General features: G+C 37.1%; 1 protein-coding gene across 1 annotated transcript; it reads right to left on the bottom strand.

Annotated features, from left to right (window-relative positions):
• On the bottom strand, window positions 1-24,419 carry crb2b (crumbs cell polarity complex component 2b). Its single transcript, XM_060882302.1, has 13 exons — window positions 24,237-24,419; window positions 14,968-15,669; window positions 14,300-14,495; window positions 12,470-12,609; window positions 10,015-10,197; window positions 9,818-9,931; window positions 4,346-5,269; window positions 3,699-4,258; window positions 3,272-3,437; window positions 1,837-2,707; window positions 1,156-1,272; window positions 928-1,054; window positions 1-715 (listed from the first exon to the last, which is right to left on the bottom strand). The coding sequence occupies exons 1-13, from the start codon at window positions 24,358-24,360 to the stop codon at window positions 494-496; spliced, it is 4,446 nt and encodes a 1,481-aa protein (XP_060738285.1). The 5' UTR covers window positions 24,361-24,419; the 3' UTR covers window positions 1-493.
• Window positions 24,420-25,588: the final 1,169 nt, after the last annotated feature.

Genomic DNA, 25,588 nt, shown 5'->3' with positions numbered 1-25,588 from the left:
CACACACACATACATACTTACAGTGTCTTCAGACTAAGGAAAAAATACTAAATAGTAAAAAAATATTTCATTAGTTTCATTCACTAGTTATGCAGTTCAGTCAGGTAGGGTATGAGTATGAGTATGCTATAAACCATTATTCACATATATTACAGTACATTCTGCATTTAGAGCTGAATTAAAAAATATCCGAGAAAAATCCATACCCAAAAAAATCAATATTATTATGTTGTTCGATTCAATGTACTGCAAAAATTATTTTATAAAATTAGATTCACATCCAATTCAATAAATCTTGAAACTGTATTTTTTTGTAGCTATAGACAAAAAAAAAAGGTAGAATGTTTTTGAAAATATGCCACAAAGTGTTTGAACTATTTACCTAAGAACTTAGTGATTTTGACAGTAAATCCAAATACTGTTTGACATCAAGGGAACTATATAGTGGGTAAACCTTTCAGTACTTCTTTAGGCAAATGCTTAAAGTTACAACTTAAATCAGTCTTTCTTCAGGAGGCACTTTAAGCACACTGCCCATTTCGAGACGAGCACCTGCCACCTCTTGTTGACTGGGACTATAAGTGCCTTCAGACTGCCTTTTCCTTCGTGCGGTAAGCATCATGCAACCCAAACCAACCACGGCCAGCAAAGCAGCAAAACACATCATTGGGACTGCCACTACGAGCCAGGGGATGCTCTCCCTCTTCTGTTGCCTCTTCAGGATAGAGAACAGCGCAAGTAATTGTGAAGCATTTTTTGTACATGCAGTGCATTTTTTTCACTTTACAAGAAAATCTTATTCGTTTCTATGTCATGTATCAAGAAGATCAAAATTACTGCCATGACAATGAACCAGAAGATTTTACATATATTTGTTGCGTATAGTATAGGCTATATACGTTATAGGTAGATAATAAGTAAACTCACAGGAGCCTCGCATTTATCTCCACTGAATCCTGGCATGCACTCACAAATATAATGATTCTGCTGGTCCATACAGGAAGCTCCATTGAGACATGGGTTGGACTCACAATCATCTATGTCAATCTCACATCTAGGAAGAGAAATGGATCTCACTAAAACTGATTTGGGATATAAGAATGGACTGAAATCACATATGCTATCATTTAAGATGGAAAAAAAAAAATCTCTCACCTCTCTCCGGTGTACCCAGGTCTGCAAGTACAGTTGGCCCCCCAGGGCCCATTAATACAGACTCCTCCATTCATACACTGAACATCTACTCTGCACTGCATTGGAGGGAAGCGCCATCTGTTAGACAAATAAAATAGGTACAGGAGTAAATTTTTAGTTTATGTCACATTTTATAATGTCATATGGTAATGTTATATCTAATCTGTCTCATGTATAATATTTGACATTATGATTATGATCACAAGATAATTTGATGTGTGTTCCATTTAGCATATGTTTTATTAAATGGCATATGTTTATGGCACAATTATAGAATGAAGATTACCATGAAACGCATTATCTCACACTGTTACATGAATTGACATATTATGACAATTTTCCATTAATTATTTGTCATAAAAACAAATAATTAAACATGCTAACTACATTTATTTTAACAAAATTAAACATCAACTATAGCAACTACCAAGACACAATCATTTGAACTGAAAGCCTAATCCAAGATTTAACACTAAATAAATGGTATGGTGCAAGGACTTATATAAAGGTTTCAATTCAAACCATGGATATTTATGTATTACAGACATGTTATCTGTAACATAGATACTAAATTCTTGTCTTATCCAATCCACTGAATAATGAGCATGAAAGTAGCTGTGAGATACTGTATCTCTTACTCACTGGCAAAGTGGACCACTGTATGCTGGTGGACAGATGCAAGTATATCCACCCACAAAGTTCAAACAGGACCCCAAGTTCTCACAATGCAACTCTTGGCACTCATCCACATCCTCATTACAGTGCCTTCCCCTGTATCCCAGAGCACACTGGCACAGGTATTCCCCAGGAAGGTTCTTGCAGGTCCCATGAATGCAAGGCCCAGAGGTACACTCATTGATATCGTCCTGGCAGTTTTCACCCTGCCAGCCTGGGGCACAGTCACATCTATATTGATTAAAGAGGTCTCGGCATGAACCGTTATTCAAACAAGGATGTAGGACACACACTGGTGCACCACTGCACCCAATTTTTGGTTCCTTTATGCAACCATAATGGATAAACTTCGAAAATTGAGGTGCTTCTTCATGAATGCCCCCCACCAGTGGCAGATACACGCCCCCTATCCTAACTTCACCCAGACAGCCAGTGAAATTCTCTGCCAACCACACGGTAGAATGGTTAAAGAAATCCAAGTTGGCAGCAAACACTGTGCTCAAATTAGCCATTTGCCCATCTACGGTGAGTTTCCAAAGAGACAAAGCATAGTGTAAACCTGTCTTCCTGAGCTCCACATGGTGCCATTCTCCATCTGAAACCTCCACATCACTGTAGAAAGCCAGCACCTCCTGATTTTTGCTATTACAGATCTTCACCAGTATGAAGGAATTCAGGAGACCCATGTGGAAAAATTCTAAACCAGAGGAGGAACGAAGAAGTGTGCCGTTCTCTGTACGAGTTCGCAGTTTCACTGAAACCACTGTCACAGGAGCAGATAAAGAGCCGCTGGCACTGAACTTCAAAGCATTGTTTTCAAACGTGGCATTGGCCAAACCTAGGGATTGAAAAAAAAATGAAAAAAATTAGATCTCAAAAAAGGGCATTTCAAAATGAATTAAAAATAAAACATTTCTTAAAGTCTGAGGTGTGGACTTTGCTATCAAAATATCATCTTAGGTACGTGTATATTAATTTTTTGTTCACCCTTAGTTACAGATTTATACTGCTCAGGATGATAGTAGATCTGGAGCCCCAGTGAACACTCATGCATACATAGGGAGAGAATGCACAGAAACTCAACACAGACAGTGGGCTGAACTGAAACTAGGGCTCCTGGGGCTGTAAGAGGGCAGTACTACCTGTTTTAGCACCAGCCTGATGTTTATGTGTTGATACTCAAATAGAGATAATTATAGAATTGTTATACAATTATATCTGTATAAATATGTGCAGGTTGGGGTCCATAATAAAAAAATCTGTCATAGAAATGTAAGTTTTGAGCCTTAAACTAGTATCCTATTTTATATCAAAATGTGCCTAATACCACCAAGAGGTATTTAATATCTGTCTGAAATCTGTATCAAGGCTATTAAAGAAGCTCATCGGATGAAGTACTCACACTCATATCCATCAGGCAGGTCCACACACTGGCTACCAATGGCACATGGACTACTAGCACACCACACTCGAATGTCACATGTCTTTCCAGTGTAGTTTTGTGGACAGGAACAGATGAAGTCATTCCATATGATTATGCATTCTCCACCGTTCAGGCATGGTCTCCCCTATAAAATGATACAGTATATTTTCAGAAAGGTTATGGTAAAGGTAATGTATAAAATAAGTATGAAAGACAAAAGGGCTTTCCCAGTACTGATTCAACAACTAACCCAATTGATCCAACCCAATTCTTTCTGCTGATTCAAGGATACTAATAAACACTAACCTGAAAACAATTCTAAACTTTGAGAATTTTATCCAGTTCCTTATACGTGATGCTTATTTTTACACTTATATCCTTAAATAAGTAAATAAATAAATCTTACCTTACATATTTCATCACTGACACAGTGCTCCAACAAGTTATATGAAATGTCTGCTAAGTATTTTGGCTGCTCATTTTTTTTTATTATTTTGTTTATGCTCATGTAGAGCTGAATGTCATCCAGCCATATGTCCTGTAGGCAACCTTTGAAATGGCCACCCCAAGGTACAGTATCCCGTTCTTCAGGAAGTCCACCAAGATATAGTACATCTCCTGCCTGTACTTCAATTTCAGGAAAAATCCCAGGGCTAAAAAGTGTTTTTGTGTGATTGAAGTACAAAAATCCTCCCTGGACATCAATGGTAATCAGCACCTTCTCCCCATTTGTAATGAACATAGAACTCTCTCTAGTAGAAGAGAATGCATCAACATTTATTGTGCCTCTCTGCAGGAACACAGAGAAATATGCCTGATTCCCTCGTTGAAATTGAAGTATAAGGCCACTGTTTTTCCGTGTTCGCAACAAAAATGATATACTGATGTTGCCAGCATGGTGCTGAGTTATAGGAAATACAGCAAAGCTTCTATTATGCTCATGGCTGAATGTCCATGAAGGGTACTCTGATCAGGAAAGTTGAAAAGTTTATCATATAAACATCCTTTATACAAACAGTTTAATGGTTTAATGGTAAATATATAGCGTCTTACCTTTGGAACAGATGTTTCCATAAAATGGCCTGTGGCAGTCACACTTGTATTCAGTCCAAAGGTCTGTACACTGTCCGTGATGAGAGCAAGAATCTAGATCACACCACTCAGGCTTTTCACAGCCCTTATGGATATAAGTGATATTCTCTTGAGAGAAGTTATGAGGCAGAATAAGCTGAGAACTGGTGACAAAATCCTCCATACAACCAATAAATCCTGTCAACATCTTTGTCTTTTTCATATAATCATGTGGTACACAACCAATGTAAACTTTATCCAAACAGTGTGGAGGGAACAAAAGATGCGGATTGTGATCAGTCTGCTCTATATATGTGTAATTTTTATCAAATACTCTCAGAATCAGCATCTCATAAACAGAAACAGACACTGCATACCACTTTCCATCGTTAAAATCCCCATGAAGTTCAACCACCAACTTTAAGTCCCCTGATTCTGCCATAGCCAGAAGATTCCCACCATTCATCTCTAGCATGAAGAAATGCTGTGCATTTCCCCTGAAGAACAACACTACATCTGGTAAAGTTGTCCTGAACCGCAGCGAAACACTGGTTGACTTATTGTTGTAAGTCTCGTTAAAAGGCATATTCATCACCACATAGGCTGCTTTAGAGAATGAGAAAGTGGTGGGAATACTACAGTTGTCACCAGAGAAACCAGATGGACACCTGCACTTAAAAAGGTGTTTGTCACCATGTAGGAAAGGTTCACACATTCCTCCATTGTTGCAGGGGTTATCCACACAGCCAGTCAAAGCAATTTCACAGTTACGGCCACCCCAAGGCATCTGGCCAGGTACCGATATAGGGCAGTGACAGACATAGTCATTAATCACATCCTCACACAAGGCGCCATTCTTACAAGGTGCGCTGTTGCACTCATCAATGTCCACCTCACACATAAAACCTAAAATAGAAGGAAGAAGACAAGGGTCATAAAGCAATAATAAACAATAATTTAGTCCAGTTTCTAGCTGGCCATTATTTTTTCTTCACATTCATTAATATATTATTAATATAATACCAATAGTGAAATCTTAGATATTACTTTTTTCTTTTCAGTGACAAAAAGTTAGATATAATCCAATATCCACATATTTTTATATTTTGCCTTTTCCCCCAAAAATATTTGTGGGAAAAGTCAGTTTTTTGTCAGCTGGTAAATCATTTTTGATAAAACAAAGAGACAAGTTAGCATAAAAACAAGATGGCCCAAGAAACATTTGCAATGCTTTTCTTATACGTAATACTATAATCACTATACATAATAGCATGTTGTTTCTCAAATATAATTAGATAGTTAGTTAGCAAACAAGAATAAGACTAAAATATAGCTGCAAGCAGCGATGGCGGGCCTTCGCACGTTTTTTTTATCGCTATACGGTGTCTCCCAGAAAACAATGCACGGTGGGCAAGTGCATCAAGTGGGTAAATATCAGTGGACTATTTTATGTTGTTACTGACCCATTTGGGGACTGTAGGTAAATGAAACACCACATTTTAGACAAACGGGGGTGCTAGTGAGCCACTTAAGAGACACACCTTGGTCTGACCTTTTTGTCCACACTTATCAGCCGACAAATGTGATGTATGTGTCAAATTTCAAGTTAATCTAAGCACGCCAAAAGCCTTAAATATGCCTGAAATAAAAGTAAACTTCGACACGATGCCATGGCAACAGTGTTTGACATATCAAAAATCCGTTCGCAATTTCGCATCTCCAATATCTCTGCGTCATGGTGGCCAAGTCTGGTCTCAATTGCATGAATCCCCTAGGAGGAGTATTTAAAGGTTTACAGCATGCAGCTGTCAAAAAGTCCACCTTTGTGACTGACACACTGTTGGTGGCGCTATACCCGGGACTCACAATAAGCACATCAATGCGATCGGAATCCTTGGCCGAACATACACACCGCGTGTCATCACAATAAGACATTTTTTGCCTTAGATATAAGACACTTCCTGTTTCTCTGAATTCGCCATAACTTAGTCGCCTCGCCATGGCAGCACCGTTCGAGATATCAAAAATTCCTTCGCAATTTAGCAAGTGCAATGTCTCGGCATCATGTTCACCACGTTTGATGTCAATCGCATGAATTCCCTAGGAGGAGTATTTAAAAGTTCACCACAGGCACTTTTGAAACCATCCAAAATGACTTCCTGTTGGGCGGAGCTAATAGGTTTGATTGTGAAATTTGTTCGGGTCGATGAGATCTATATACATACCAACTCTCATACATGTGCGTACATGTTTGGCAGATCTGTGCACCAATATTTATTTTTCCAATTCAGGGGGCGCTACAGAGCCCCACTGCCACGCCTATGTTCCAACCTTTGACCGGTCCTAATGGCAGACGACTTTGATGTCTGTGCCAAATTTCCGGTGTTTTCGAGCATTTGAAGGCACCCAAAGTGCATGCCAAGAGCTTAAATATGCCTGAAAAAGAAAGTAAAGTTTGACGCGTTGCCATGGGAACAGCGTTCAAGATATAAAAAATCCCTACGCATTTTATCATCTACAACGTCTCGGCATCATGTTCACCACTGTTGGATTCAATCGCATGAATCCTCTAGGAGGAGTATTTAAAAGTTCATTGCATGCAACTGTGAAAAAATCCACCTTTGTGACTGACACACTTCCTGGGGCCTGTTGGTGGCGCTATGTCCGAGATTCACAATAGGCACATCGATGCGATCGGAATCCTTGGCCGAACATACCCACCGCATGTCTTCCCAATAAGACATTTTTTGCTTTAGATATTAGACATTTCCTGTTTCTCTGAATTCGCCATAATTTAGTCGCCTCGCCATGGCAGCACCGTTCGCGATATCAAAAATCCCTTCGCAATTTAGCAAGGGCAATGTCTCGGCATCATGTTCACCACGTTTGATGTCAATCGCATGAATTCCCTAGGAGGAGTATTTAAAAGTTCACCGCATGCACTTATAAAACCATCCAAAATGGCCGAATTCCTGTTGGGCGGAGCTCATAGTTTAGAGCGCTAAAGTTGTTCGGGTCGATGAGATCTATATGTGTACCAACTCTCGTACATGTGCGTACATAATTGCCCGATCTGTGCACAAATGTTCGGCACTGTTGAATCAGTTACAGATTCAAACAATTTAAAGAGAACTTGTGCACCATGTCCAATCCTTATATCCCAGTATAAAATATATAAAAGCATGTTTTGTCATGACAAATGAGAAAAATGAGTCAGACACATCTTACATGTGCTTCTGTACAAGGCTGTTCTATGTAACTAATGCAATGTGTAGTTCTTGTTATTGTAACGATTTTGAAAATTAAAAAATAACTTGTTTATCATAAAATCTAAGGGTAGTTTTAAATAGAATTCTGCAGTCATAAGAAAAATAACATGAGAAAAACAATTAACAGAAAATTTGTTCAACACTAGACATTACATGCCCTCAAACAACCTTCTCAACAGTGGCGAGAATGTGGTGAAAAAAAGCTAGAGGTCTTTCAAATATCACAGGGAGGATGTGTCACAAAATGTCATAAGGCTCTTCTTTTAATATGAGTATTTTTATATTAATAATAATATTGAAAGAATACTTAACATAAAATATATAATATCTGATATTTGTTATAAATATCAAATCATTGGACCATATATAAGTGATACATATCTTTTGGCTTATACACAAATATAGTTTTCTATAGGAGTGCTATGTAAATTTGATTGCCACTTTTTTGTCATAAATATATATATTATTTGTATTTCATAGGATCTTGGAAAGCAAATCAATTGCCAGCTTTTCCTGCTCCACAGTTCTAATAATAAAAATGCCCTAAACAATTTCTGAAATAAATAAATAAATAAATAAATAAATAATTTAAATGCTGCTGCATAAGTATCCAACCACTTCAGACTTGTTCTTGATAAATAATAAAGATTGATCTACCCAATAGATAGTTTCTGCAATAACTGCTTAAAATCTATTGGATACACAGGAGCAATGCACATACATTTTGTTAAGTGACTATTTGAAGTATACTACCTTATATAACATAATGCATACGGAATATTTACAAGGGCTAAACATCTGTCTTTTTTCCCCCAAGAACCCCACCCTGTACTAATGAAGATGGCCATGGAATATTGCCATTGAAAGCAAACCCACACTTTACCTGTCAAAGGAAGCAGACCACACCAAATCACTGACACTGGCAATCCTCTCATCCTGCTAAATAATCCAAGCAGCAGTGACATTTCTCAACAAGCTGCAAGAAAGTCCCAAGGCATCCATTCAACTACTATCTCTCTTTTACTTTGACACAAAATCTCTCTCATGCCCACCCCTATTCTATTTCTCATAGGCAGTGGCACGCAAGCAAAAAAGGTTTACATACATGCGCAAATGCTCATGCACACACATCCACTTAGTACCAGGTGGCCAGTGGTGATTACTAGAGGAGTCCATTACCACTCCCCCACAGCCAAGCTGCCTGGGATAATATTCTAACATGCTTCCCATTGCTCTCCGTCCATTCAACTCCCCCTTTCTCTTGTCCCAGCTGGCCCTTGTCAGTGCTGACAACAGGAATGCCTGTCCACTCAGGGTGTCCACTCAGAGATCCAGCATAAATGTAGAACAGTGAGTGAAGAAAACAAACTTTCTTCAGATTAATGCTGCAGCAGTTATACCAAGTTAAAAAAACTAGACTCTCTTAAATAGCACAAACTATATAAGTCTTATTTCCCTAATGTAACTAAAATAATATATCCACCAAAGCATTTAACTTATACAGATACCATTCAGAGTGTACAAGAGGAACTATTTTAATAAGTTTTTTTCTTTTTAGCTTATAATCCTTATTTGATGATCAGAGTTTTTTAGCATTCCACACTGTTATATTTCCCACACATGCAGTCAGAGTGAACCCTGGACAAACTGGTATATGGCACTTCAGCAGCTTTGTTCATCCCTCCTTTATTTTGGACTTCTTGCATTTCTGTCATTATTTTCATAGCATCCTATTGTCTATATATATTTTAAATTATAAATACAGTTAATCACTTCTTCACTCTTTCATTTTGACTAGCTATTGGTTAGTAAGGCATTAGGTTTATTCATCTGACCCAGCCACATAAGTAAGAATGAAAGGTAAGATTTAGTTTAGAATACAGAAATGCAGGCTAAATGTTATAAGGAATATCGCTGTCCTGTGTTTTAGGTCTGTTATTTAGCCATTCAATTACGCTGTCTGCATGAATGAAAGTAGATGACTGTGCATGGCCACAGTGTGAAAGTAATGTCTTGGGAAGTATTGTGCCATTTCCTGTGTTGTCCCTCTTTAAATACACTGAATCAGCAATCATTTTGAATAATGAGTTGAATCAGAAGTGGTAAAAATCTTCACTGTTGTAGCCAGAAAATGTGGCATTCTGGTGTAATTTAAAAAAGGGGGGTCATCTTCTGCAAAACTCACCTGTGAACCCCGGAGTGCAAAAACACTGATATGCATTAATTTGATCTTCACAGCTTCCCCCATTTAGGCATGGTGCAACTTCACAATCATCAATATTAAATGAACAGTTTTCACCTGCAAAGCACCACAGAGAACGTTATTATTTTAATGGACATGACCTAAAATAGAGAAAAGTATGTTAATATAGTAGAATTCACCTGTAAACCCAGCCAAACATTTACACAGAAAGCCATCAGCATGCTTATAGCTGAAAGATGGACCCAGCTGGGCCAAGACACCGTAATGTGTTTGGTCAGAGCGTTGGAAACATATGCCACCATTCTCACAAGGCTGTGCCTTGCATTCATCCACATCCATCTCACAGTTATTCCCTTCATAACCTGTGGTATGAAAGTCAAAAGACTACAACTTTTGCACTGTTCTGTAAATCTAGTGTCAAATAAACTATACTATGTTCCTGACACAATTGCTACACTAGATTGCAATACTATATTCTCTGAAATATAATACATTTTTCATCAACCTATAAACAGTCATAAGAACAATGACATTATTACATCCAAGTAAGCATCCAAAATTAGTTAATAGAATACATATACAGTAGTAAATGATATAAAGTTAGATAACAAGGTAGATGCAATTGCCTTTTGAACAATTAAAATATGGTGAAGGATTTTAGAATACTCCCACAATAACATGGGCTCAAAAATGTACTTTAAGTGTATATATTCTGTTCTTTGGATTGTGCATTTTTTTCCACTCTTTTTCATTTATCTACTTAAGAATAGCTGGCTAGTTGGCTATAAATCATTTGATGTTTTTATAATTATATAATTGATGTTCTGTTTTGCCTTTAGTAGGTTTTTCATCATTCAGGTTAACAATGCTGTTGGAATGATGCCCAAACTTTTTTACATACAAATATTCTCCTCTAGAGGGCAGTGCTTGTTAAAATATCACTTGCAGAAAAGAAAAGAAAGTGTGATTTTCAGAAGAGGACTTAGTTTCCTAAAATGAGTGAACTTCATAATGTTTTTACAGTGGTTTTAAAACAATACTACGTCATTCACCTTAAAACAAGATGCACATTCACTGTGAAATTTATTGCCAAATCTGAAGAAACCATGAGTGATGTCATGGTGTTTTTTGCCATTCCCTAGTGTGCTAGCAGTATTACATGTAAACATCCTAACATTTTACACAATTACAGTCATGGAAAAAAGAAAGTACACTTACCAATTAAAAGTTTTTATTTAACTGGTCCTCAGCATCTTTTATAAACAAACAAATAACCTCAAGAAACAAAAAAACAAACAAAAAAAAAACACGCACTTCAATGTCAAAAAGCAAAAAAGAAAATGTGCTGGAAAAGTCCAGAAACTCAACCCTGTAGGGATACTTTTGCTGAAGGTGTGCTGTGGTATCTGGCACCAAGCTGTTAGCAGCAGGTCATATAAGCTGTGAGGTGGATCAGACCTTTTGTTCAGAATATCCGTCAGATGCTCGATTGGATTGAGATCTGAGGAATGGGGAATTTGGAGGCCAAGTCAACACCTCAAACTCATTGTAGTGCTCCTCAATCCATTCCTGAACAATTTTTGGAAATACAGTTTCCATGAAAGTGTGTACATGGTCTGCAACAATGCTTAGTCAGGTGGTACATATCAAAGTAACATCCACATGGATGCCAAGACCCAAGGTCTCCCAGCAGAAAACTGCCCAAAGCATCACACTGCCTCCACTTGCAGGCCTTCTTCCCAAGGTGCATCCATGTGTTCCCCATTTGAAAGGCGCACACACACCCGGCCATCCACATGATGCAAAAGAATATGTGATTCATAGGACAAGGCCACCTTCTTCCATTGCTCCATGGTCCCATTCTGACCCTGACTCGTCTGTGACTATGCAGCCCTATATGCAACAAACCGTGTATTCTGACACCTTTCCAGTAGAACCAGTATTAACATCTTCAGCAATTTGAGCTACATTAGCTCATCTGTTGTATTGGACCATGCGGGCCAGCCTTCGGTCCACACGTGTATCAATGAGCCTTGGCCACCCATGACAATGTAGCTGGTTCACCACTGTTCCTTCAACCACCTTTGATACTGTAGATGCAGAACATTGCAGACCAGGAACACCCCACAAGAGCTGCAGTTTTGGAGATGCTCTGACCCAGTTGTCAAACAGCATCACAATTTGACCCTTGTCAAACTCACTCAAATAATTTTTTCTGCTTCTGACAAATCAACTTTGAAGACAAAATGTGCACTTGCTGCCTAATATATCCCACCCACTAACAGGTGCTGTAATAAAGAAATAATCAGTGTTATTCACTTCAGCTTTCAGTTGTGTATTTTTTCCCTACATTGACACCTTTTATTTGTCATTTTTAAGGGAATAATACATATTGAAAGCTCATAGGTTTGTTATGTTGTCATCTGAGGTTATTGTATGTTTATAGAAGTTGGTAAAGAACACAAAATTGTTATTTGGGACCTTATAATTAACAACACAACACTGAAGGAGTTTGTACTTCCTTTTACCCACAACCATATATAAATTGAATACAGAAGAAAATAATTTATACTTTACCTAATGCTATAGCAAATGATACAATAAATATGAATAAAATACAAAACAGTAGGTTACCTGGCCAGCACTGACAGGTGTATTGATTAATTCCCTCATGACATTTGGCTCCATGCTGACAAGGCTCAGACGCACACTCAAGAATCTCCTCCTCACAAAATGACCCACCAAACCCTGTTTCACTGCAGTCACATTCATACCTGAAATTAACACATAAAAGCCAGACTAATATCACTTCCATTGTCTCATTTGTACACTTACACTTACAGCTATGAAAGGATCTTCAATTAGAAACATTCTGAAACGTTATAATTATGGAAATGAATGATTCTTCTTGACAGCTATAAGTTGCATAAAAATATTATTTAGCCTTATGTAATGTAAGAATGTAAAATGAAATTAAATGTAGCTGTCAGGAAATGGGGCAGAGGAAGATAGATTTATTTTACAATGCAACGGAATAATCTAAATGATTACCACAAACCAAAGTAACAAGAAACATTCACACTAAAGACAAAGCTATGGAGCAAAACTATACACACTAGGCAATGGAAGGCATACAGTACTCTGTTTGGCAAACATAGAAGAGGTAACCATAATCAATTGGAAATCTGAACCAACAACAAAAGAAGAAGTGCAAAAGGTGTACAAGAATGCCCTCTGAATAGTCCATAGTGACCATAGTTAGAATAGCTAGTCCAAAATGTGTACTTTTGAACCATTTACATATAAACAATGAATTGTATCTCTGTGGGAAACAAGATCGAAATTACTCATTAAATGAAAGCATGAAATTATTTATGTTTACAAGTGTGCATATTAGTTTTGAAATTATTAAAATATGAAGATTTTCAGTGCCCAGCTTAATACCCAGTTTAATACAGAAATTACTCTGCAATTGAGTATTTTTGCTTAACTATAGTTTATTCAATTTGTTTGTAATTATTTTACAAGGAATTGTGTGACAGAATACAGACCCTAAGTGATTGTAAAATGCACCCTTAAAAATTTTATCAGATTGAGGGCTTCTCTTTTTAGAGGCTTACTAGTGAACAAAGTTGATCTTCTTCCTGACAGATTAGTGCATGAAGGATTTGAGTCATGCTTAGAATTAGTGAGCTCTGAGTGACTAATCAGTCAGTCTAATAACTGTAGCTGTTATTAGTACCTTCATTCCAAAGTTCAATAATCTAAAGCTTTTTATGTTTTCCCAAAATACAAATGGAAAGATAATCATACAATAAACATTTAATCCCATTTAGTGTGAGAATTTATTTACAGATTTCAAGTCTGCATGGCTCTACATGACACTAAAGTTGTCATTCCTTCAGGTGCTCCCTGTTTGGGGTGGCCACAGGGTTGCCTCTTATTTTATCTGGGCTTGGGCCCGGCACTGAAAGTTAACACAGGAATCAATCCAGGGCCGCATCAATGAGAGTGTGGAATCCTGCCACTGTACCACCAAGGGAGGTCTACATGACCCTAAAGTATTGTGTAAAATGTTTTTCACTAATAGTCCTCAATGAAACAATCAAGTGTCCTGCTTATACTTAATTAAAATAAGGCTAACTGACTGTGAATCTTCATAACTACCAGATTAAATGTCTGGGTTACAGCCCTTCCAAAAATTTGGAAGGGACTGTATGTCATCATCGTATCCCAAACCACATACCTCACATGGCAGGAGATTACAAATGTTTACATCCCAGACATTTAATCTGATATAATTTGTGAACTAATAAGGAATTTGTGATGTCACTTCACTAGGCTACAGGCAGAGTTGTCATATAGAATTTAAATTACAATATATTAGACTACAATAATCCAAAATAGCATTTAAAGCTTATCGAATGAAAGCGTCCGGCATTTCATGGGGACAAACTAACTTACCTGTTCACCAAATCAATACATGAGCCATTGTTGAGGCATGGCAAACTGATACACTCATTGATGTTCACCTCACAGCTGATGCCTTCAAACCCAGACACACACTCGCATATGTACTTCCCTATATAGTCATGGCATGTAGCACCATTCTGACATGGAGTCTCCTCACACTCATTGATCTCGGCTTCACAATTCACTCCTGTAAAAAATCAAATCAATAATCAAATCATAAAGAAAAATTAGCCTTTAATAATTTATTTTTAAACCAAATAAAATGCATATAGCACATATTAATTTACTGCTTATTATGGCATAATTGAGAAACTGCTATGATATAGCATACAAAGGCATCCTAAACAATGGTGTGCTTCTAACTAAGACTTTCCTTAGTTAGATTAACCATACATTAGAGGCAATCTGACAGATTAAAATAATCCTTTACTTTGTTTTTAAAGTAAATTTATCATGTTACTATCCTGTTAAGGTTAAATTTAAATTCTGCAATGTAACTTGGATTATAGAAATATAATATTTTCATGAGCAAACATAATATTGAAAAATATTTCTAGTTGAAAATTACATGAAATAACACTTTATACCATCAATAGCAAAGAGGTGTTAGTGTATTTGAAAAGTTAACAGTTAAAATACAAATTCTGCAGCATACTTACCTGTGAACCCTATCAGACACTCACAGAGGTAACGATCCTTTCCATTAAAACACTTTCCATTGTTCCCACATGGCTGAGAAGCACACTCATTAATGTCTATCTCACAATTGTATCCCTGAAATCCAGGAACACAGAAGCATTGGTACACATCTATCCCATCAAGACAGATCGCACCATTCTGACAAGGTTGTGACAGGCATTCATCATTTTCATATTCACAGTAGGTCCCATAAAAGCCAGGACCACATCTGCACTCATAGCCGTGTGATTCCTGTATGCAGGTTGCGTTGTTAAAGCAGGGATTATCCAAGCAGTCCATCAATTGTGCACTTCGAGTTTTGCAGTCCTCACCACTGTAGCTACTAGGGCAGTGACATGAATATCCATTAACTGCATCCACACAACGGTTCTTTATTCCAGTGCATGGGTTACTCTTACATTTGTCCAAGTTAAGAGTACAATCGGGGCCTCCAAAGCCCTCCGGACAGGGACAGAAGTAATTATCTATCCCTAGTGTGCTGATGCAGTTATGACAGTTGACATGTGCACAAGCATCATACAGTAGCTCACAGTCTTTACCCACATAAATAAGTGGTTCCTTTGGGCATAAACATGTGTAGTTAGCCTTTACTTCTATGCATGTGCCTCCATTCTGACATGGGGAAGACAAACATATGTCTGCTTTTGCTGTGCAGAATATTCCTGTAAAAAAAATGTTGTAGTTAGCATTTACCTTATCATAATTAAAAATATATTGACACAGAAACAAGTTTGAGAGCACAGCCTCAATTTTAAACAAATTTGGACACTGATAAAATTTAAATGAAAACAGAATACAATGATTTGCAAATTACAAATAAAAAAATACAAATATTGAAAAATCAGCATTCAATATTGAAACTGAGAAATTGATATTATATATTACTGTCAGCGATGTGGGGAAAAAACAGACCCAAATGCAGGACAGCCAAAGTTCAGGCTGAGTCCTGACAATTACATAGATTCATCAGACCACAGTACAGTTTTAGACATCAGCTTAGTCCATCTTAAATGAGCTCAGGCCCAGAAAAGCGGCATTACTGCATGTTTCTTATATTTGTTTTTTCTTTGCATAATATAGTTTTTAACCTGTGTGTATGCAGGCATAAACTGCATTCACTGACAATGGTTCCAGAGTGTTCCTTAGACCATGCCATGATTTCCACCAAAGAATCTTCTCTGTTTGCATTGTGCAGTGCCACCTGAAGGCCTGAAGATCATGGTCATTCAGCATTAGTTTTCGTCCTTGCTTCTTGCATAAAAAGATTTCTATAGATTCTTTGAATCTTTTAATGACACTATGTACCATACCATGTAGGTTATGCTTAATTTCTGAACTAAAGAACCACACAACCTTTGAACTCCTCCCCATCTTTATTTCTGTAAGACTTTGCCTATCTATTTCATACTTTGTATACTTTGTTACTGACCTATTGCCTACTAATATTATTAGTTGTGAGACATTTATGCCCCTGTCCAAATGTTTTTTAAATATGTTCCTGTCATAAAAAAATATATTTATCATATAATTCATGGGAATATATTTTTCAAAAAGCAATTACATTTCCCAGTTTCAACATTGGATATGTTGTTTTTGTACTATTGCCAATTAAATATGTTTTAAATAATTTACAAATCATTGCATTCTGTTTTTTTGTTTACATTTTACACAGCATCCCAACTTTAGTGAAAACTAAGATATACTTCAATAATACTTAATTCACCCTTAACCCCTCTTAGACGTTCCTCAGACATTCAAAACTTGTAATGACATACCTGCTCCTATTTATTTAGATAGTTATTGAAAAATACATACGGTATATTTAACATACGGTACTGTGCAAAGGTATTAGGCAAGTGTGATTAAATGATTCCAAAAATATATATTTTAATTCTCAATTTAAAACTGGCAAATCAACTGCATTAATTTTTCAATTTGGTTTTTCAATTTCAGTTTATTTCAATTTATTTGTATAGCGCTTTTAACAATTCCCATTGTCTCAAAGCAGCTTTACAGGAGTATGTAAACAGAAGAGAGAAAAAGTAAGAAGAAATAAATATATAATAATAATAATGAGAAGAAGAAGAATAAATGAATACATACAATTAAAGTTTAACATTAATTTAAAAATATTAATTTAAAATTTAAAATACTATATATCTATCCCTATCCCTAATGAGCAAGCCAGAGGCAAAGGCGGCAGGAACCAGGCTCAGAAGGGAACCCATCCTCATTTGGGTGACACTGGACAGTGTCAGTAATTACATTAATTACAAATCATTCATTCATTCATTCATTCATCTTCTACCGCTTATCCGAACTACATCGGGTCACGGGGAGCCTGTGCCTATCTCAGGCGTCATTGGGCATCAAGGCAGGATACACCCTGGACGGAGTGCCAACCCATCGCAGGGCACACACACACACACTCTCATTCACTCACACAATCACACACTACGGACAATTTTCCAGAGATGCCAATCAACCTACCATGCATGTCTTTGGACCGGGGGAGGAAAATGGAGTACCCGGAGGAAACCCCCGAGGCACGGGGAGAACATGCAAACTCCACACACACACAAGGCGGAGGAGGGAATCGAACCCCCAACCCTGGAGGTGTGAGGCGCACGTGCTAACCACTAAGCCACCTTGCCCCCTAATTACAAATCAATTATTATCAATTTACAAAAAGTAAGAAAGGAGATTAATCTAAATTACATCAACTTTTGTTGTGACTACCCTTTAGTCTCAAACCAGCATCTTGCACACTTTGTACACACTTTGTCACAAGACAATTATTACAAGCAGTTGCTAATAATCATCAATTTCATATGTAGGTTGAAATACAGTTATTAACTGCAACAGAAACTGCTGTGTAGGAGGCTTAAAAGTGGGTGAGAAACAGCAACAAGACTTGTTATACTACATACAACAAGGTACTGTAGATATATCCCAGGCAGATATCAAAGCAGACTGGGGTTTTAAAATGTACTTGAAGGACAAAGAAATTGGCAATGCTGTGGACCGTAGACACAGTGCTTAGCCAAAAAAACTTAATTACAGACACAACCTTACAGACACATCATGCTTAATTCCCTTCAACATCAGATGTCCAGCAGTGCCATCAGCAAAGAACTGGCAGAAACCAGTTTGACCCAGATATACCCACCTACTGTCCAGACAAGTCTGGTGAGAAGTGGTCTTCATGGAGGAAATGTGCTTTAAAAAGCCATACCTATGATGTGGAAACAAGGCTTAGTCACACGACTATGCAAAAAAAAAAAATAGGAGCTCTGGTGCAGAAAAATGGCAGCAGGCACTCTTGACTGATGAGACAAAATGTAAAATATTTGGATGTAGCAGGAGGCAGTTTGTTTGCCAAGGGGCTGGAGAGTAGTGCAACAATGAGTGTCTGCAGGCAACATTGAAGCCCGGTTAAGGTTCCATGCAAGTTTGAAGATTTGGTCAGGATCAATGGCATCCTCAATGCTATGAAATACAGGCAGATAATTGGCCCCATTTTTTTCTGCAGCTGGACATTAACCCAAACATACAGTCAATATCATTAAGAACTACTTTCAGTGTAGAGAAGAACAAGGAGTCCTGGAAGTGATGGTTGGCCCCCACAGAGCCCTGAACTTAATATCATTAAGTCTGTCCGGGACTACATGAAGATTTAAAGAAAGATTTAAAGATGCCTACATCTACAGAAGAAAACTGTGTGCAAGTGTACCAGTAAAATTAAAGCTGTTTTGCAAGCAAAGAGTGGTCACACCAAATATTGATTTCTCTTCTGTTCATTTACCTCCCATTTTGTTAATAAATTCAAATAAAGTATTATTGTAAGGCTGAATCCAAATTATTAAAATCCATGCATAGAGTTTATTTAAAAAAACATACAAATTCAAATCGAGAGGGTAATGGCAGAACAAGAAAGGAGGTCATGGAAATCATGAAAGAAAGTCCATGGCAACAGCATGGGAAACAGACTCAAAAACGCAAAATTCAAAACGCAAAAAATGGGAGAACAGAAAACTTGGTCATACACAGAAAGTAAACATGTGAAACAATAGAACAGCTTGGTAAGGCAGAGACCTGACAATACCTCAAACGTAGCATGAGCTAGGTTTAAAGATGATAAGCCACATGCTTTTCTTTTACCTTTATATATTATATATATTATATATATATATATATATAGAGAGAGAGAGAGAGAGAGAGAGAGCATTTAAGTGTCACAAAGAGCATTTAAGTGTCACAAAGATTAAATATTTTGTTTTTCAGTTTAACTCATGGATGGCATTGTGTCTCAGGGCTCTTTTGATCACTGAAAACAATCTTGGACACCTGTGATAATTAGATTGCCAGGTGAGCCCAATTGAAGGAAAAACTACTAAAGGAGTGTGTTCCACATTATTAAGCAGAGCACCATTTCCATGCCATATGGGGAAGAAAAAGGATCTCTCTGCTGCCGAAAAGAGTGAAATAGTTCAATGCCTTGGAAAAGGTATGAAAACATTACAAATTTCTCAGTAAAAATAAAGATCTCACAACTTTTAAATTAGCAGTGCACAGAGTACAGAGTCTGTGGAGTTAACAGGCAAAATGTTCCCTAGGTTCTATCCTGAGCTTGAGTTACTATGAGTGTAGCTTCTGTGAATATTTTCTTTGTCCATGTTGATTTTCTTCTGGGTTCTCCATTTTTCTGGAAAACTCCCAAGAAACATGCCAGTAGTTGGATTGGATTAAATAAAATTTAATTTTCACCAACAGTAATCTATGCATGTTTATGTTTGTGGTATGTATACTTGTGAGAATAACTCATTTCTGGCCACTACCACCGGTTTCCTAGTGTTTCTTGCCTTTTGTTTTTTTCCTTCTAACAAACCCCCTTTTATGTTATCCTTGCACATGGGTCTGAATTTTTATCCCTGAAGATATGTATTCTCCCTGATGGGTAACAGGAACCATTCAAAAGCCAGAGAGCATCAAGTGCAGATAACAAGAGTGTGTATTTCTGCATAAATATAACCCAATACATCATCAGATTTTCACACAAGTCCCAAAAGCAGACAAGGTGAACCCAATCAAACAGATCAGACAAATATATTATACTTGGTAATTTTTTTTATTCAGGAAACTTTTCCAATATCATATATCGGTCAGAGTCAAAAGCATGTGAACCTCTAGGTTTAGTTTCAAGGTCAAATTAGTCCATCAGGTCTACATTAGTGCAAGGGCGTAAGTTTGATTTTGACATTGGTGAGGACAAATAAAATTGGTCTGCAGAGCCGCATTGTCACGAAAGTACAAAAGCTTATCGCTTTTTACTCGACTTGAACAATAATTTAATTAGATTTTTTTGTGCCATAACTTTATTTATTAAGGTTACACAGGTCAAAAACAACAGACAGACAATAGGTCTATTTTATTTTTAACTTTTTTATGATGCCAGTAAGAATTCTAGCAGGGCAAGTAAAAAAATTGAACAAGCAGATTTCCTCCAGATCTGCTCCAGAAAAACATCACATTACATCACAGAACACAAGGTATTAATTACTTAATTTTGTGAATTAAACAATGTATATTTCTATATACAATATAATTGGTAACCAGCCACATCATAAAAATTGAGAGTTTAACTGAAAAGCTTAGTGTGTACTGTACTGTAACTTGCTTTTTGAACAAGCCAAACACATGTCTACGTCTGTCATTACCAGAAATAAACTGCTGGCATATTTGTTTTACATCGATTTTGTCCAGTTTGTCCTGGTGGACATGGCAAACAGCAATACTGTTCAGCCTTGTGTCATTGTTGTTCTGAGCCATGTTTTTTTTTAGTCTTCGGAGACCACTAAAACTTCTTTCAGCCTCAGCTGATGACACTGGGACCACTAAAAGCAGCCTGACAAGGGTTTCAACTTGATCAAAAAGGCCTCTCAATTGAACTGACATTCCTCTTGGAATATTAGGCACTTCAGTACAGATCTAAAAGTGTTTCTAGAGAGAAACATGGCTAGCTTTTTTCAGATCTGGATACTGATCAACAATGTCACTCACATCTCCAGTCAGTAGTGTTTCCTCTAACTTCTGCAGAACATCTAGATCTGGTTGACTGAACCTTTCTATAAGCTGAACATCAACACTATCTAGCATTTTATAGAACTCTGTTCTGTAATGCACCCCCGGTGACATGACGGTGTGCGAAGGGGATCAGTGCAAAAACAATGGAGATTCATGAGGACTTCATAAAAAGAGTTATTGTTGTTCGTCACACTGGAAAAGTTTATAAAATCATCTCCAAAGAATTTGGACTCCAAGAATCTATAGTCAGATAGATTCTGTACAAATCAAGGAAATTTAAGAATATTGGGACATTCCCAGAAGTGGTCAACCCTCAAAGATAACTCCAAAAGCAAGAAATGTAATAGTCTGTTGAGTCAGAAAGGAATAGAGGGTAACTTCTAAGGAATTAAGCCAAAGTAAAAGAGGCCTTTATATTAATGTTCATGGGTTTGCCATAGAGTTGCAAAGTGAAAGCCACTACTCTCCAAAAAGAACATTGCTGTCCATGAAGTTTGCCAAAGGTCATGTGGACAAGCCAGTGGACTATTGGAAAAATAATTCCTGGAGTGCACTATACATACCATGCGAAGTATCGTCACTCTGTGTGTACCAATCCTTTGTTTTGCCAAGTGCTCATTGCATGTTTTCAGTTTATGACCATTGCTAACGTTTATTGGATTACTCGGTTTGCCTTGCCCTCATCTGTACATTTGCCTTGCCTTAAAAATAAAGTAGGCTATTTAAAATGTAACAAGTTAAAACAACAATTTTATTGCTGCTTTAATTACTGCTTCTGTTTTTGGTAGTGGTCATTAATGAGGTATTCTCACAAGTAAACAAACATGCATGGATTACTGTTGTTTAGTAAAAATGTAATTTATTACCTTTTTATTTTAGCCAATCCACCTACTGGCATATTTCTTTTGAGTTTTCTAAGACAACTGAGAATCCAATTGAGGAAATCAACATGGACAAAGAGAATAATCACTGAAGCTACACTCACATAGAAACTCAAGCTCAGGATAGAACCTATGGACCCACTGAACAACCACGCTGTTGCTATAAGGCAAAATAATCAGGGTAAATTTATATTTACAGAATTCTATGAAACCCTGCCTGATATGTCTGATTATCCCTGATATGAATAAAATTGATTAGAATTAATTAAACATTGTGAAAATTGCTGTGAAATTTGATGATGTAAATGAAATATTTGGCCATGGCAGTTGCATGACAGTTGTTTTTGCCCCAAATGCAGTCACGCAATTTTGGTGTCTGAAGTTTGATAATCTAAAAGCTGATGTTGCTAATGAGACACTAAAGCTCATAGCTAGTAGTTCAGCTCTCTGCCACCTCATTTCTGTAACATGTAATACTTGCTTTAATCTGTACTGAGTTATTAAGATTACTAAGGCATATCATGTACTGTGAGGCAAGTGACAATTCAGACATTTGATTTGCTGATAGCTATAACCTCCTTCCCTTATTGCTGGCAACATTAGACTCTCCACTGCATTGCAAAAATAAATAAGTAAACTTTGGATAGCAAGTATCTTTTGACTGATCAAATACAACATAGAGTAAGTGCATTATACAGTTTACTGCTTGTCTGAATTAATCGTTAATTTGTGTAAAATGTTTCATTAACCATTTCATTTTGCTGGCCAAGAAATAGTGCAAATCTGTAGGAGTTTCAGTAGTCTGAACCCGGTTACTGTCAGTGATCATTCTTTTTTGAATGCATTCTTACTCAGTGAGATTGTTGCTGTAAATTATACAAATTGTTACTGTTAATTCGATGTTTAGAGCGATTGTTTTGCTTCACACTGTCGTATAAAGAAAACACACATGCTCAAAAATACAACCCTCTAAGAGAGACTACCTACCCCCCCATTACCCTGCCCTCCTCTTTCAGCCAAAGACAATAGTCTTGCGCGCGAAAGTCTCGCCGGCTGCCATGGCGACGTGCAACTATGACGTTGCCAGTTCTTGTGAAAATTCCCGAAATTCGTTGGAAAAAAGACAAAACTGAGACAAAACTTAGTTATGACCAGAGATACCGCAAAATTAAACAATATTAGCCAAACTACCCTCTTCAGATTTGTTGAAGTTTTTTTCCGCTTTAAGCTATCAGGCGCATGGGTGGTCTGCATTGTATACAATTTAAATAGATTGATAGAAATAACTTTATTCTAATTGAATAGTACAGGTACATAGCAACGAAGTGCTATGAGTAAAACTTTATAATCACAAGGTGTTTTGATGCAATTATGCGTTTTAAGATGTCTAATAGTAGGCTAAAAACAGGAACAGCTAAGTTATTGAAAACTAGTCGGACTTTTGTATGAAACTGCTTTATATGTAGGCTATGCATCTTAATTTTGTGCGGGTAAGCGAGTATAAGCAGCACCGTATGACCGTACCATGTTCTGACGCAGGCCATGTCTTGGAGAATTTATAGATAAATTAACACCAATAATAGTAAAATAGCTAATATTAATAATAATTAGATTATAAGTAAATACGAGTCAGTAAATTTACATCCTGCTGGCTCCACTTAGGAGCTAAATCCTAATTACTGCGCTGAACCTTCTTATTGTTTATAGAAACGCCGCACACTGATGGCGCTGATTGATCCATAACCACTAACAGCGTTCTTAGCACAAAAGTCACTTTATTCTCATTATCATTCTCTCTGATTCTCTCTCATTCTCTCTCTTTGTATTTCTCGTATGGATTGTGTCGCATACAAGATCACACTCATATTATACACGAGTAAACACGCTCAAACAGACATACGCATATATGTCAATCCATTCCCTTTTTGGCCAGCACTTCCGTTTGCACTCCATCTCGTCTCAACACACCTGCCAAATGTAATTGTCCTTTATTAATTAAATAGTATGATATGTTCTTATGTGTAGCAACTTATACGTATAAGCTGGTACCTAGCTGTCACAATAAAAAGTAGTTTTGTTGTATATGTACTAAAATTTATTTAGCTACATTAATTCCGATCAAATCAGATCTTAAAATATTGATACGGTGGACCCCTAACATTTAAGAAACCATTTTATTCTAACGGCAAATACATAATTATTCAGGTTGCGAACTTTCTCTAGAACTAATTTCACCGAAAATCCAGCTTTTAATTCGCCATTACCCCATTTGACCATCATGGTGAGTAGCAGAGCTCTGGACCTTCTGAAATATGATCGTCCCAGCTCCATAGCCACCTGAGACTTCCACTTCTGATAATTCCAGAGCTCAAAATATTTTGTCAGCATCTCCTTCGCTCACTCCGACTTCCTTCATTACAGAGAACAAAAGTTGTGAGTGAATCCCATGTCTCTGCATTATATTTGGATGGGCCTTACACCGTTAGGGTCAGACTTAAAACATGGACTGGAATATTTGACCTAATTCTGGTGTGGAATAGGATGTCTGTCTCTCTAATTAAAGCTCACCAGTCAGTAAATTCAAAATCTTTTACTCTTTTCTAGCATATGTACAGCGTTTTGCTTTGTCGTTTGTTACAAATTTGTATTGCCCTCTTTTTAGAGACGTGATTGAATATAAATTAGAATGTGAACCGAAGCATCACATTTCATCGTTCATTTGATGCAACATTTGTTCACTCGGAGTGCCTTTTCTTAAAACTAAGAAAAGCACTTTCGCATAATTATTCAAATCGCATTCCTTTATCCACGTAAATAACTTGACATGGCGTGTTTCCACTGCAAATACATGCGACAAAATGCCATATCTGTCTCCATTACATGAGTCTCCTGAGCAGTCCAGGCCAGATTTGGCATATGCACGCTAATTTACAGGACAGGATCAGTATGCTTAGGATTTATCCCTCTTTTTTCCTTAATGCCAACTTGCTCTTCTCTATCACACTGGCAAGACCTCCACTGATTTCACGGCGAATCCACACAGTGATAAGCTGGGTGTGACCGTGCTTTAAATAAACCAGCGTCTACCAGAATAAAGATTCCCCATTCTCCTTTAAATCCGCTACAGGCTAGTAGGATCCAGGCTAAACGCTGCATTCCTGAGTGTGTTAACGACTCTGTGGGTTTTTTTTTTTTTGTTTGTTTGTTTGTTTTTTTTTAAAGATCTGTAATACATTAAGTGTGGTAGATATTTTACTCAAAGAAGAATATGAGGTCAAAATATACACATATATGTTTTCCAAAAAAAAAAAAATGGATATAAAATATATATATATATATATATATATATATATATATTTGGAGAACATATATATTTCTCAAAGAAGAATATGAGGTCAAAATATACACATGTGTATAGAGATAGAGAGATAAAAAAACAAATGTAAAATTTAAGTTAGGGGCAATCCATTAGTTTAACCTGGTGAGTGCATAAGTACAGATGGAGATAAAGTATACCTATAAACTTTTTTGTGCTATGGCTAGGGCATTGTGTTCAGCATGGGGCATTGTGAAGAACATACTGTTTTTATCAGTAACCCATCCCCCACCCAAAACC

This window comes from Tachysurus vachellii, chromosome 11 (assembly GCF_030014155.1).
Source record: "Tachysurus vachellii isolate PV-2020 chromosome 11, HZAU_Pvac_v1, whole genome shotgun sequence".
NCBI classification, from domain to species: Eukaryota; Metazoa; Chordata; class Actinopteri; order Siluriformes; family Bagridae; genus Tachysurus; species Tachysurus vachellii.
The sequence above is the reverse complement of the archived record's forward strand: the minus strand, read 5'-3'. Positions and strand labels throughout refer to the sequence as shown.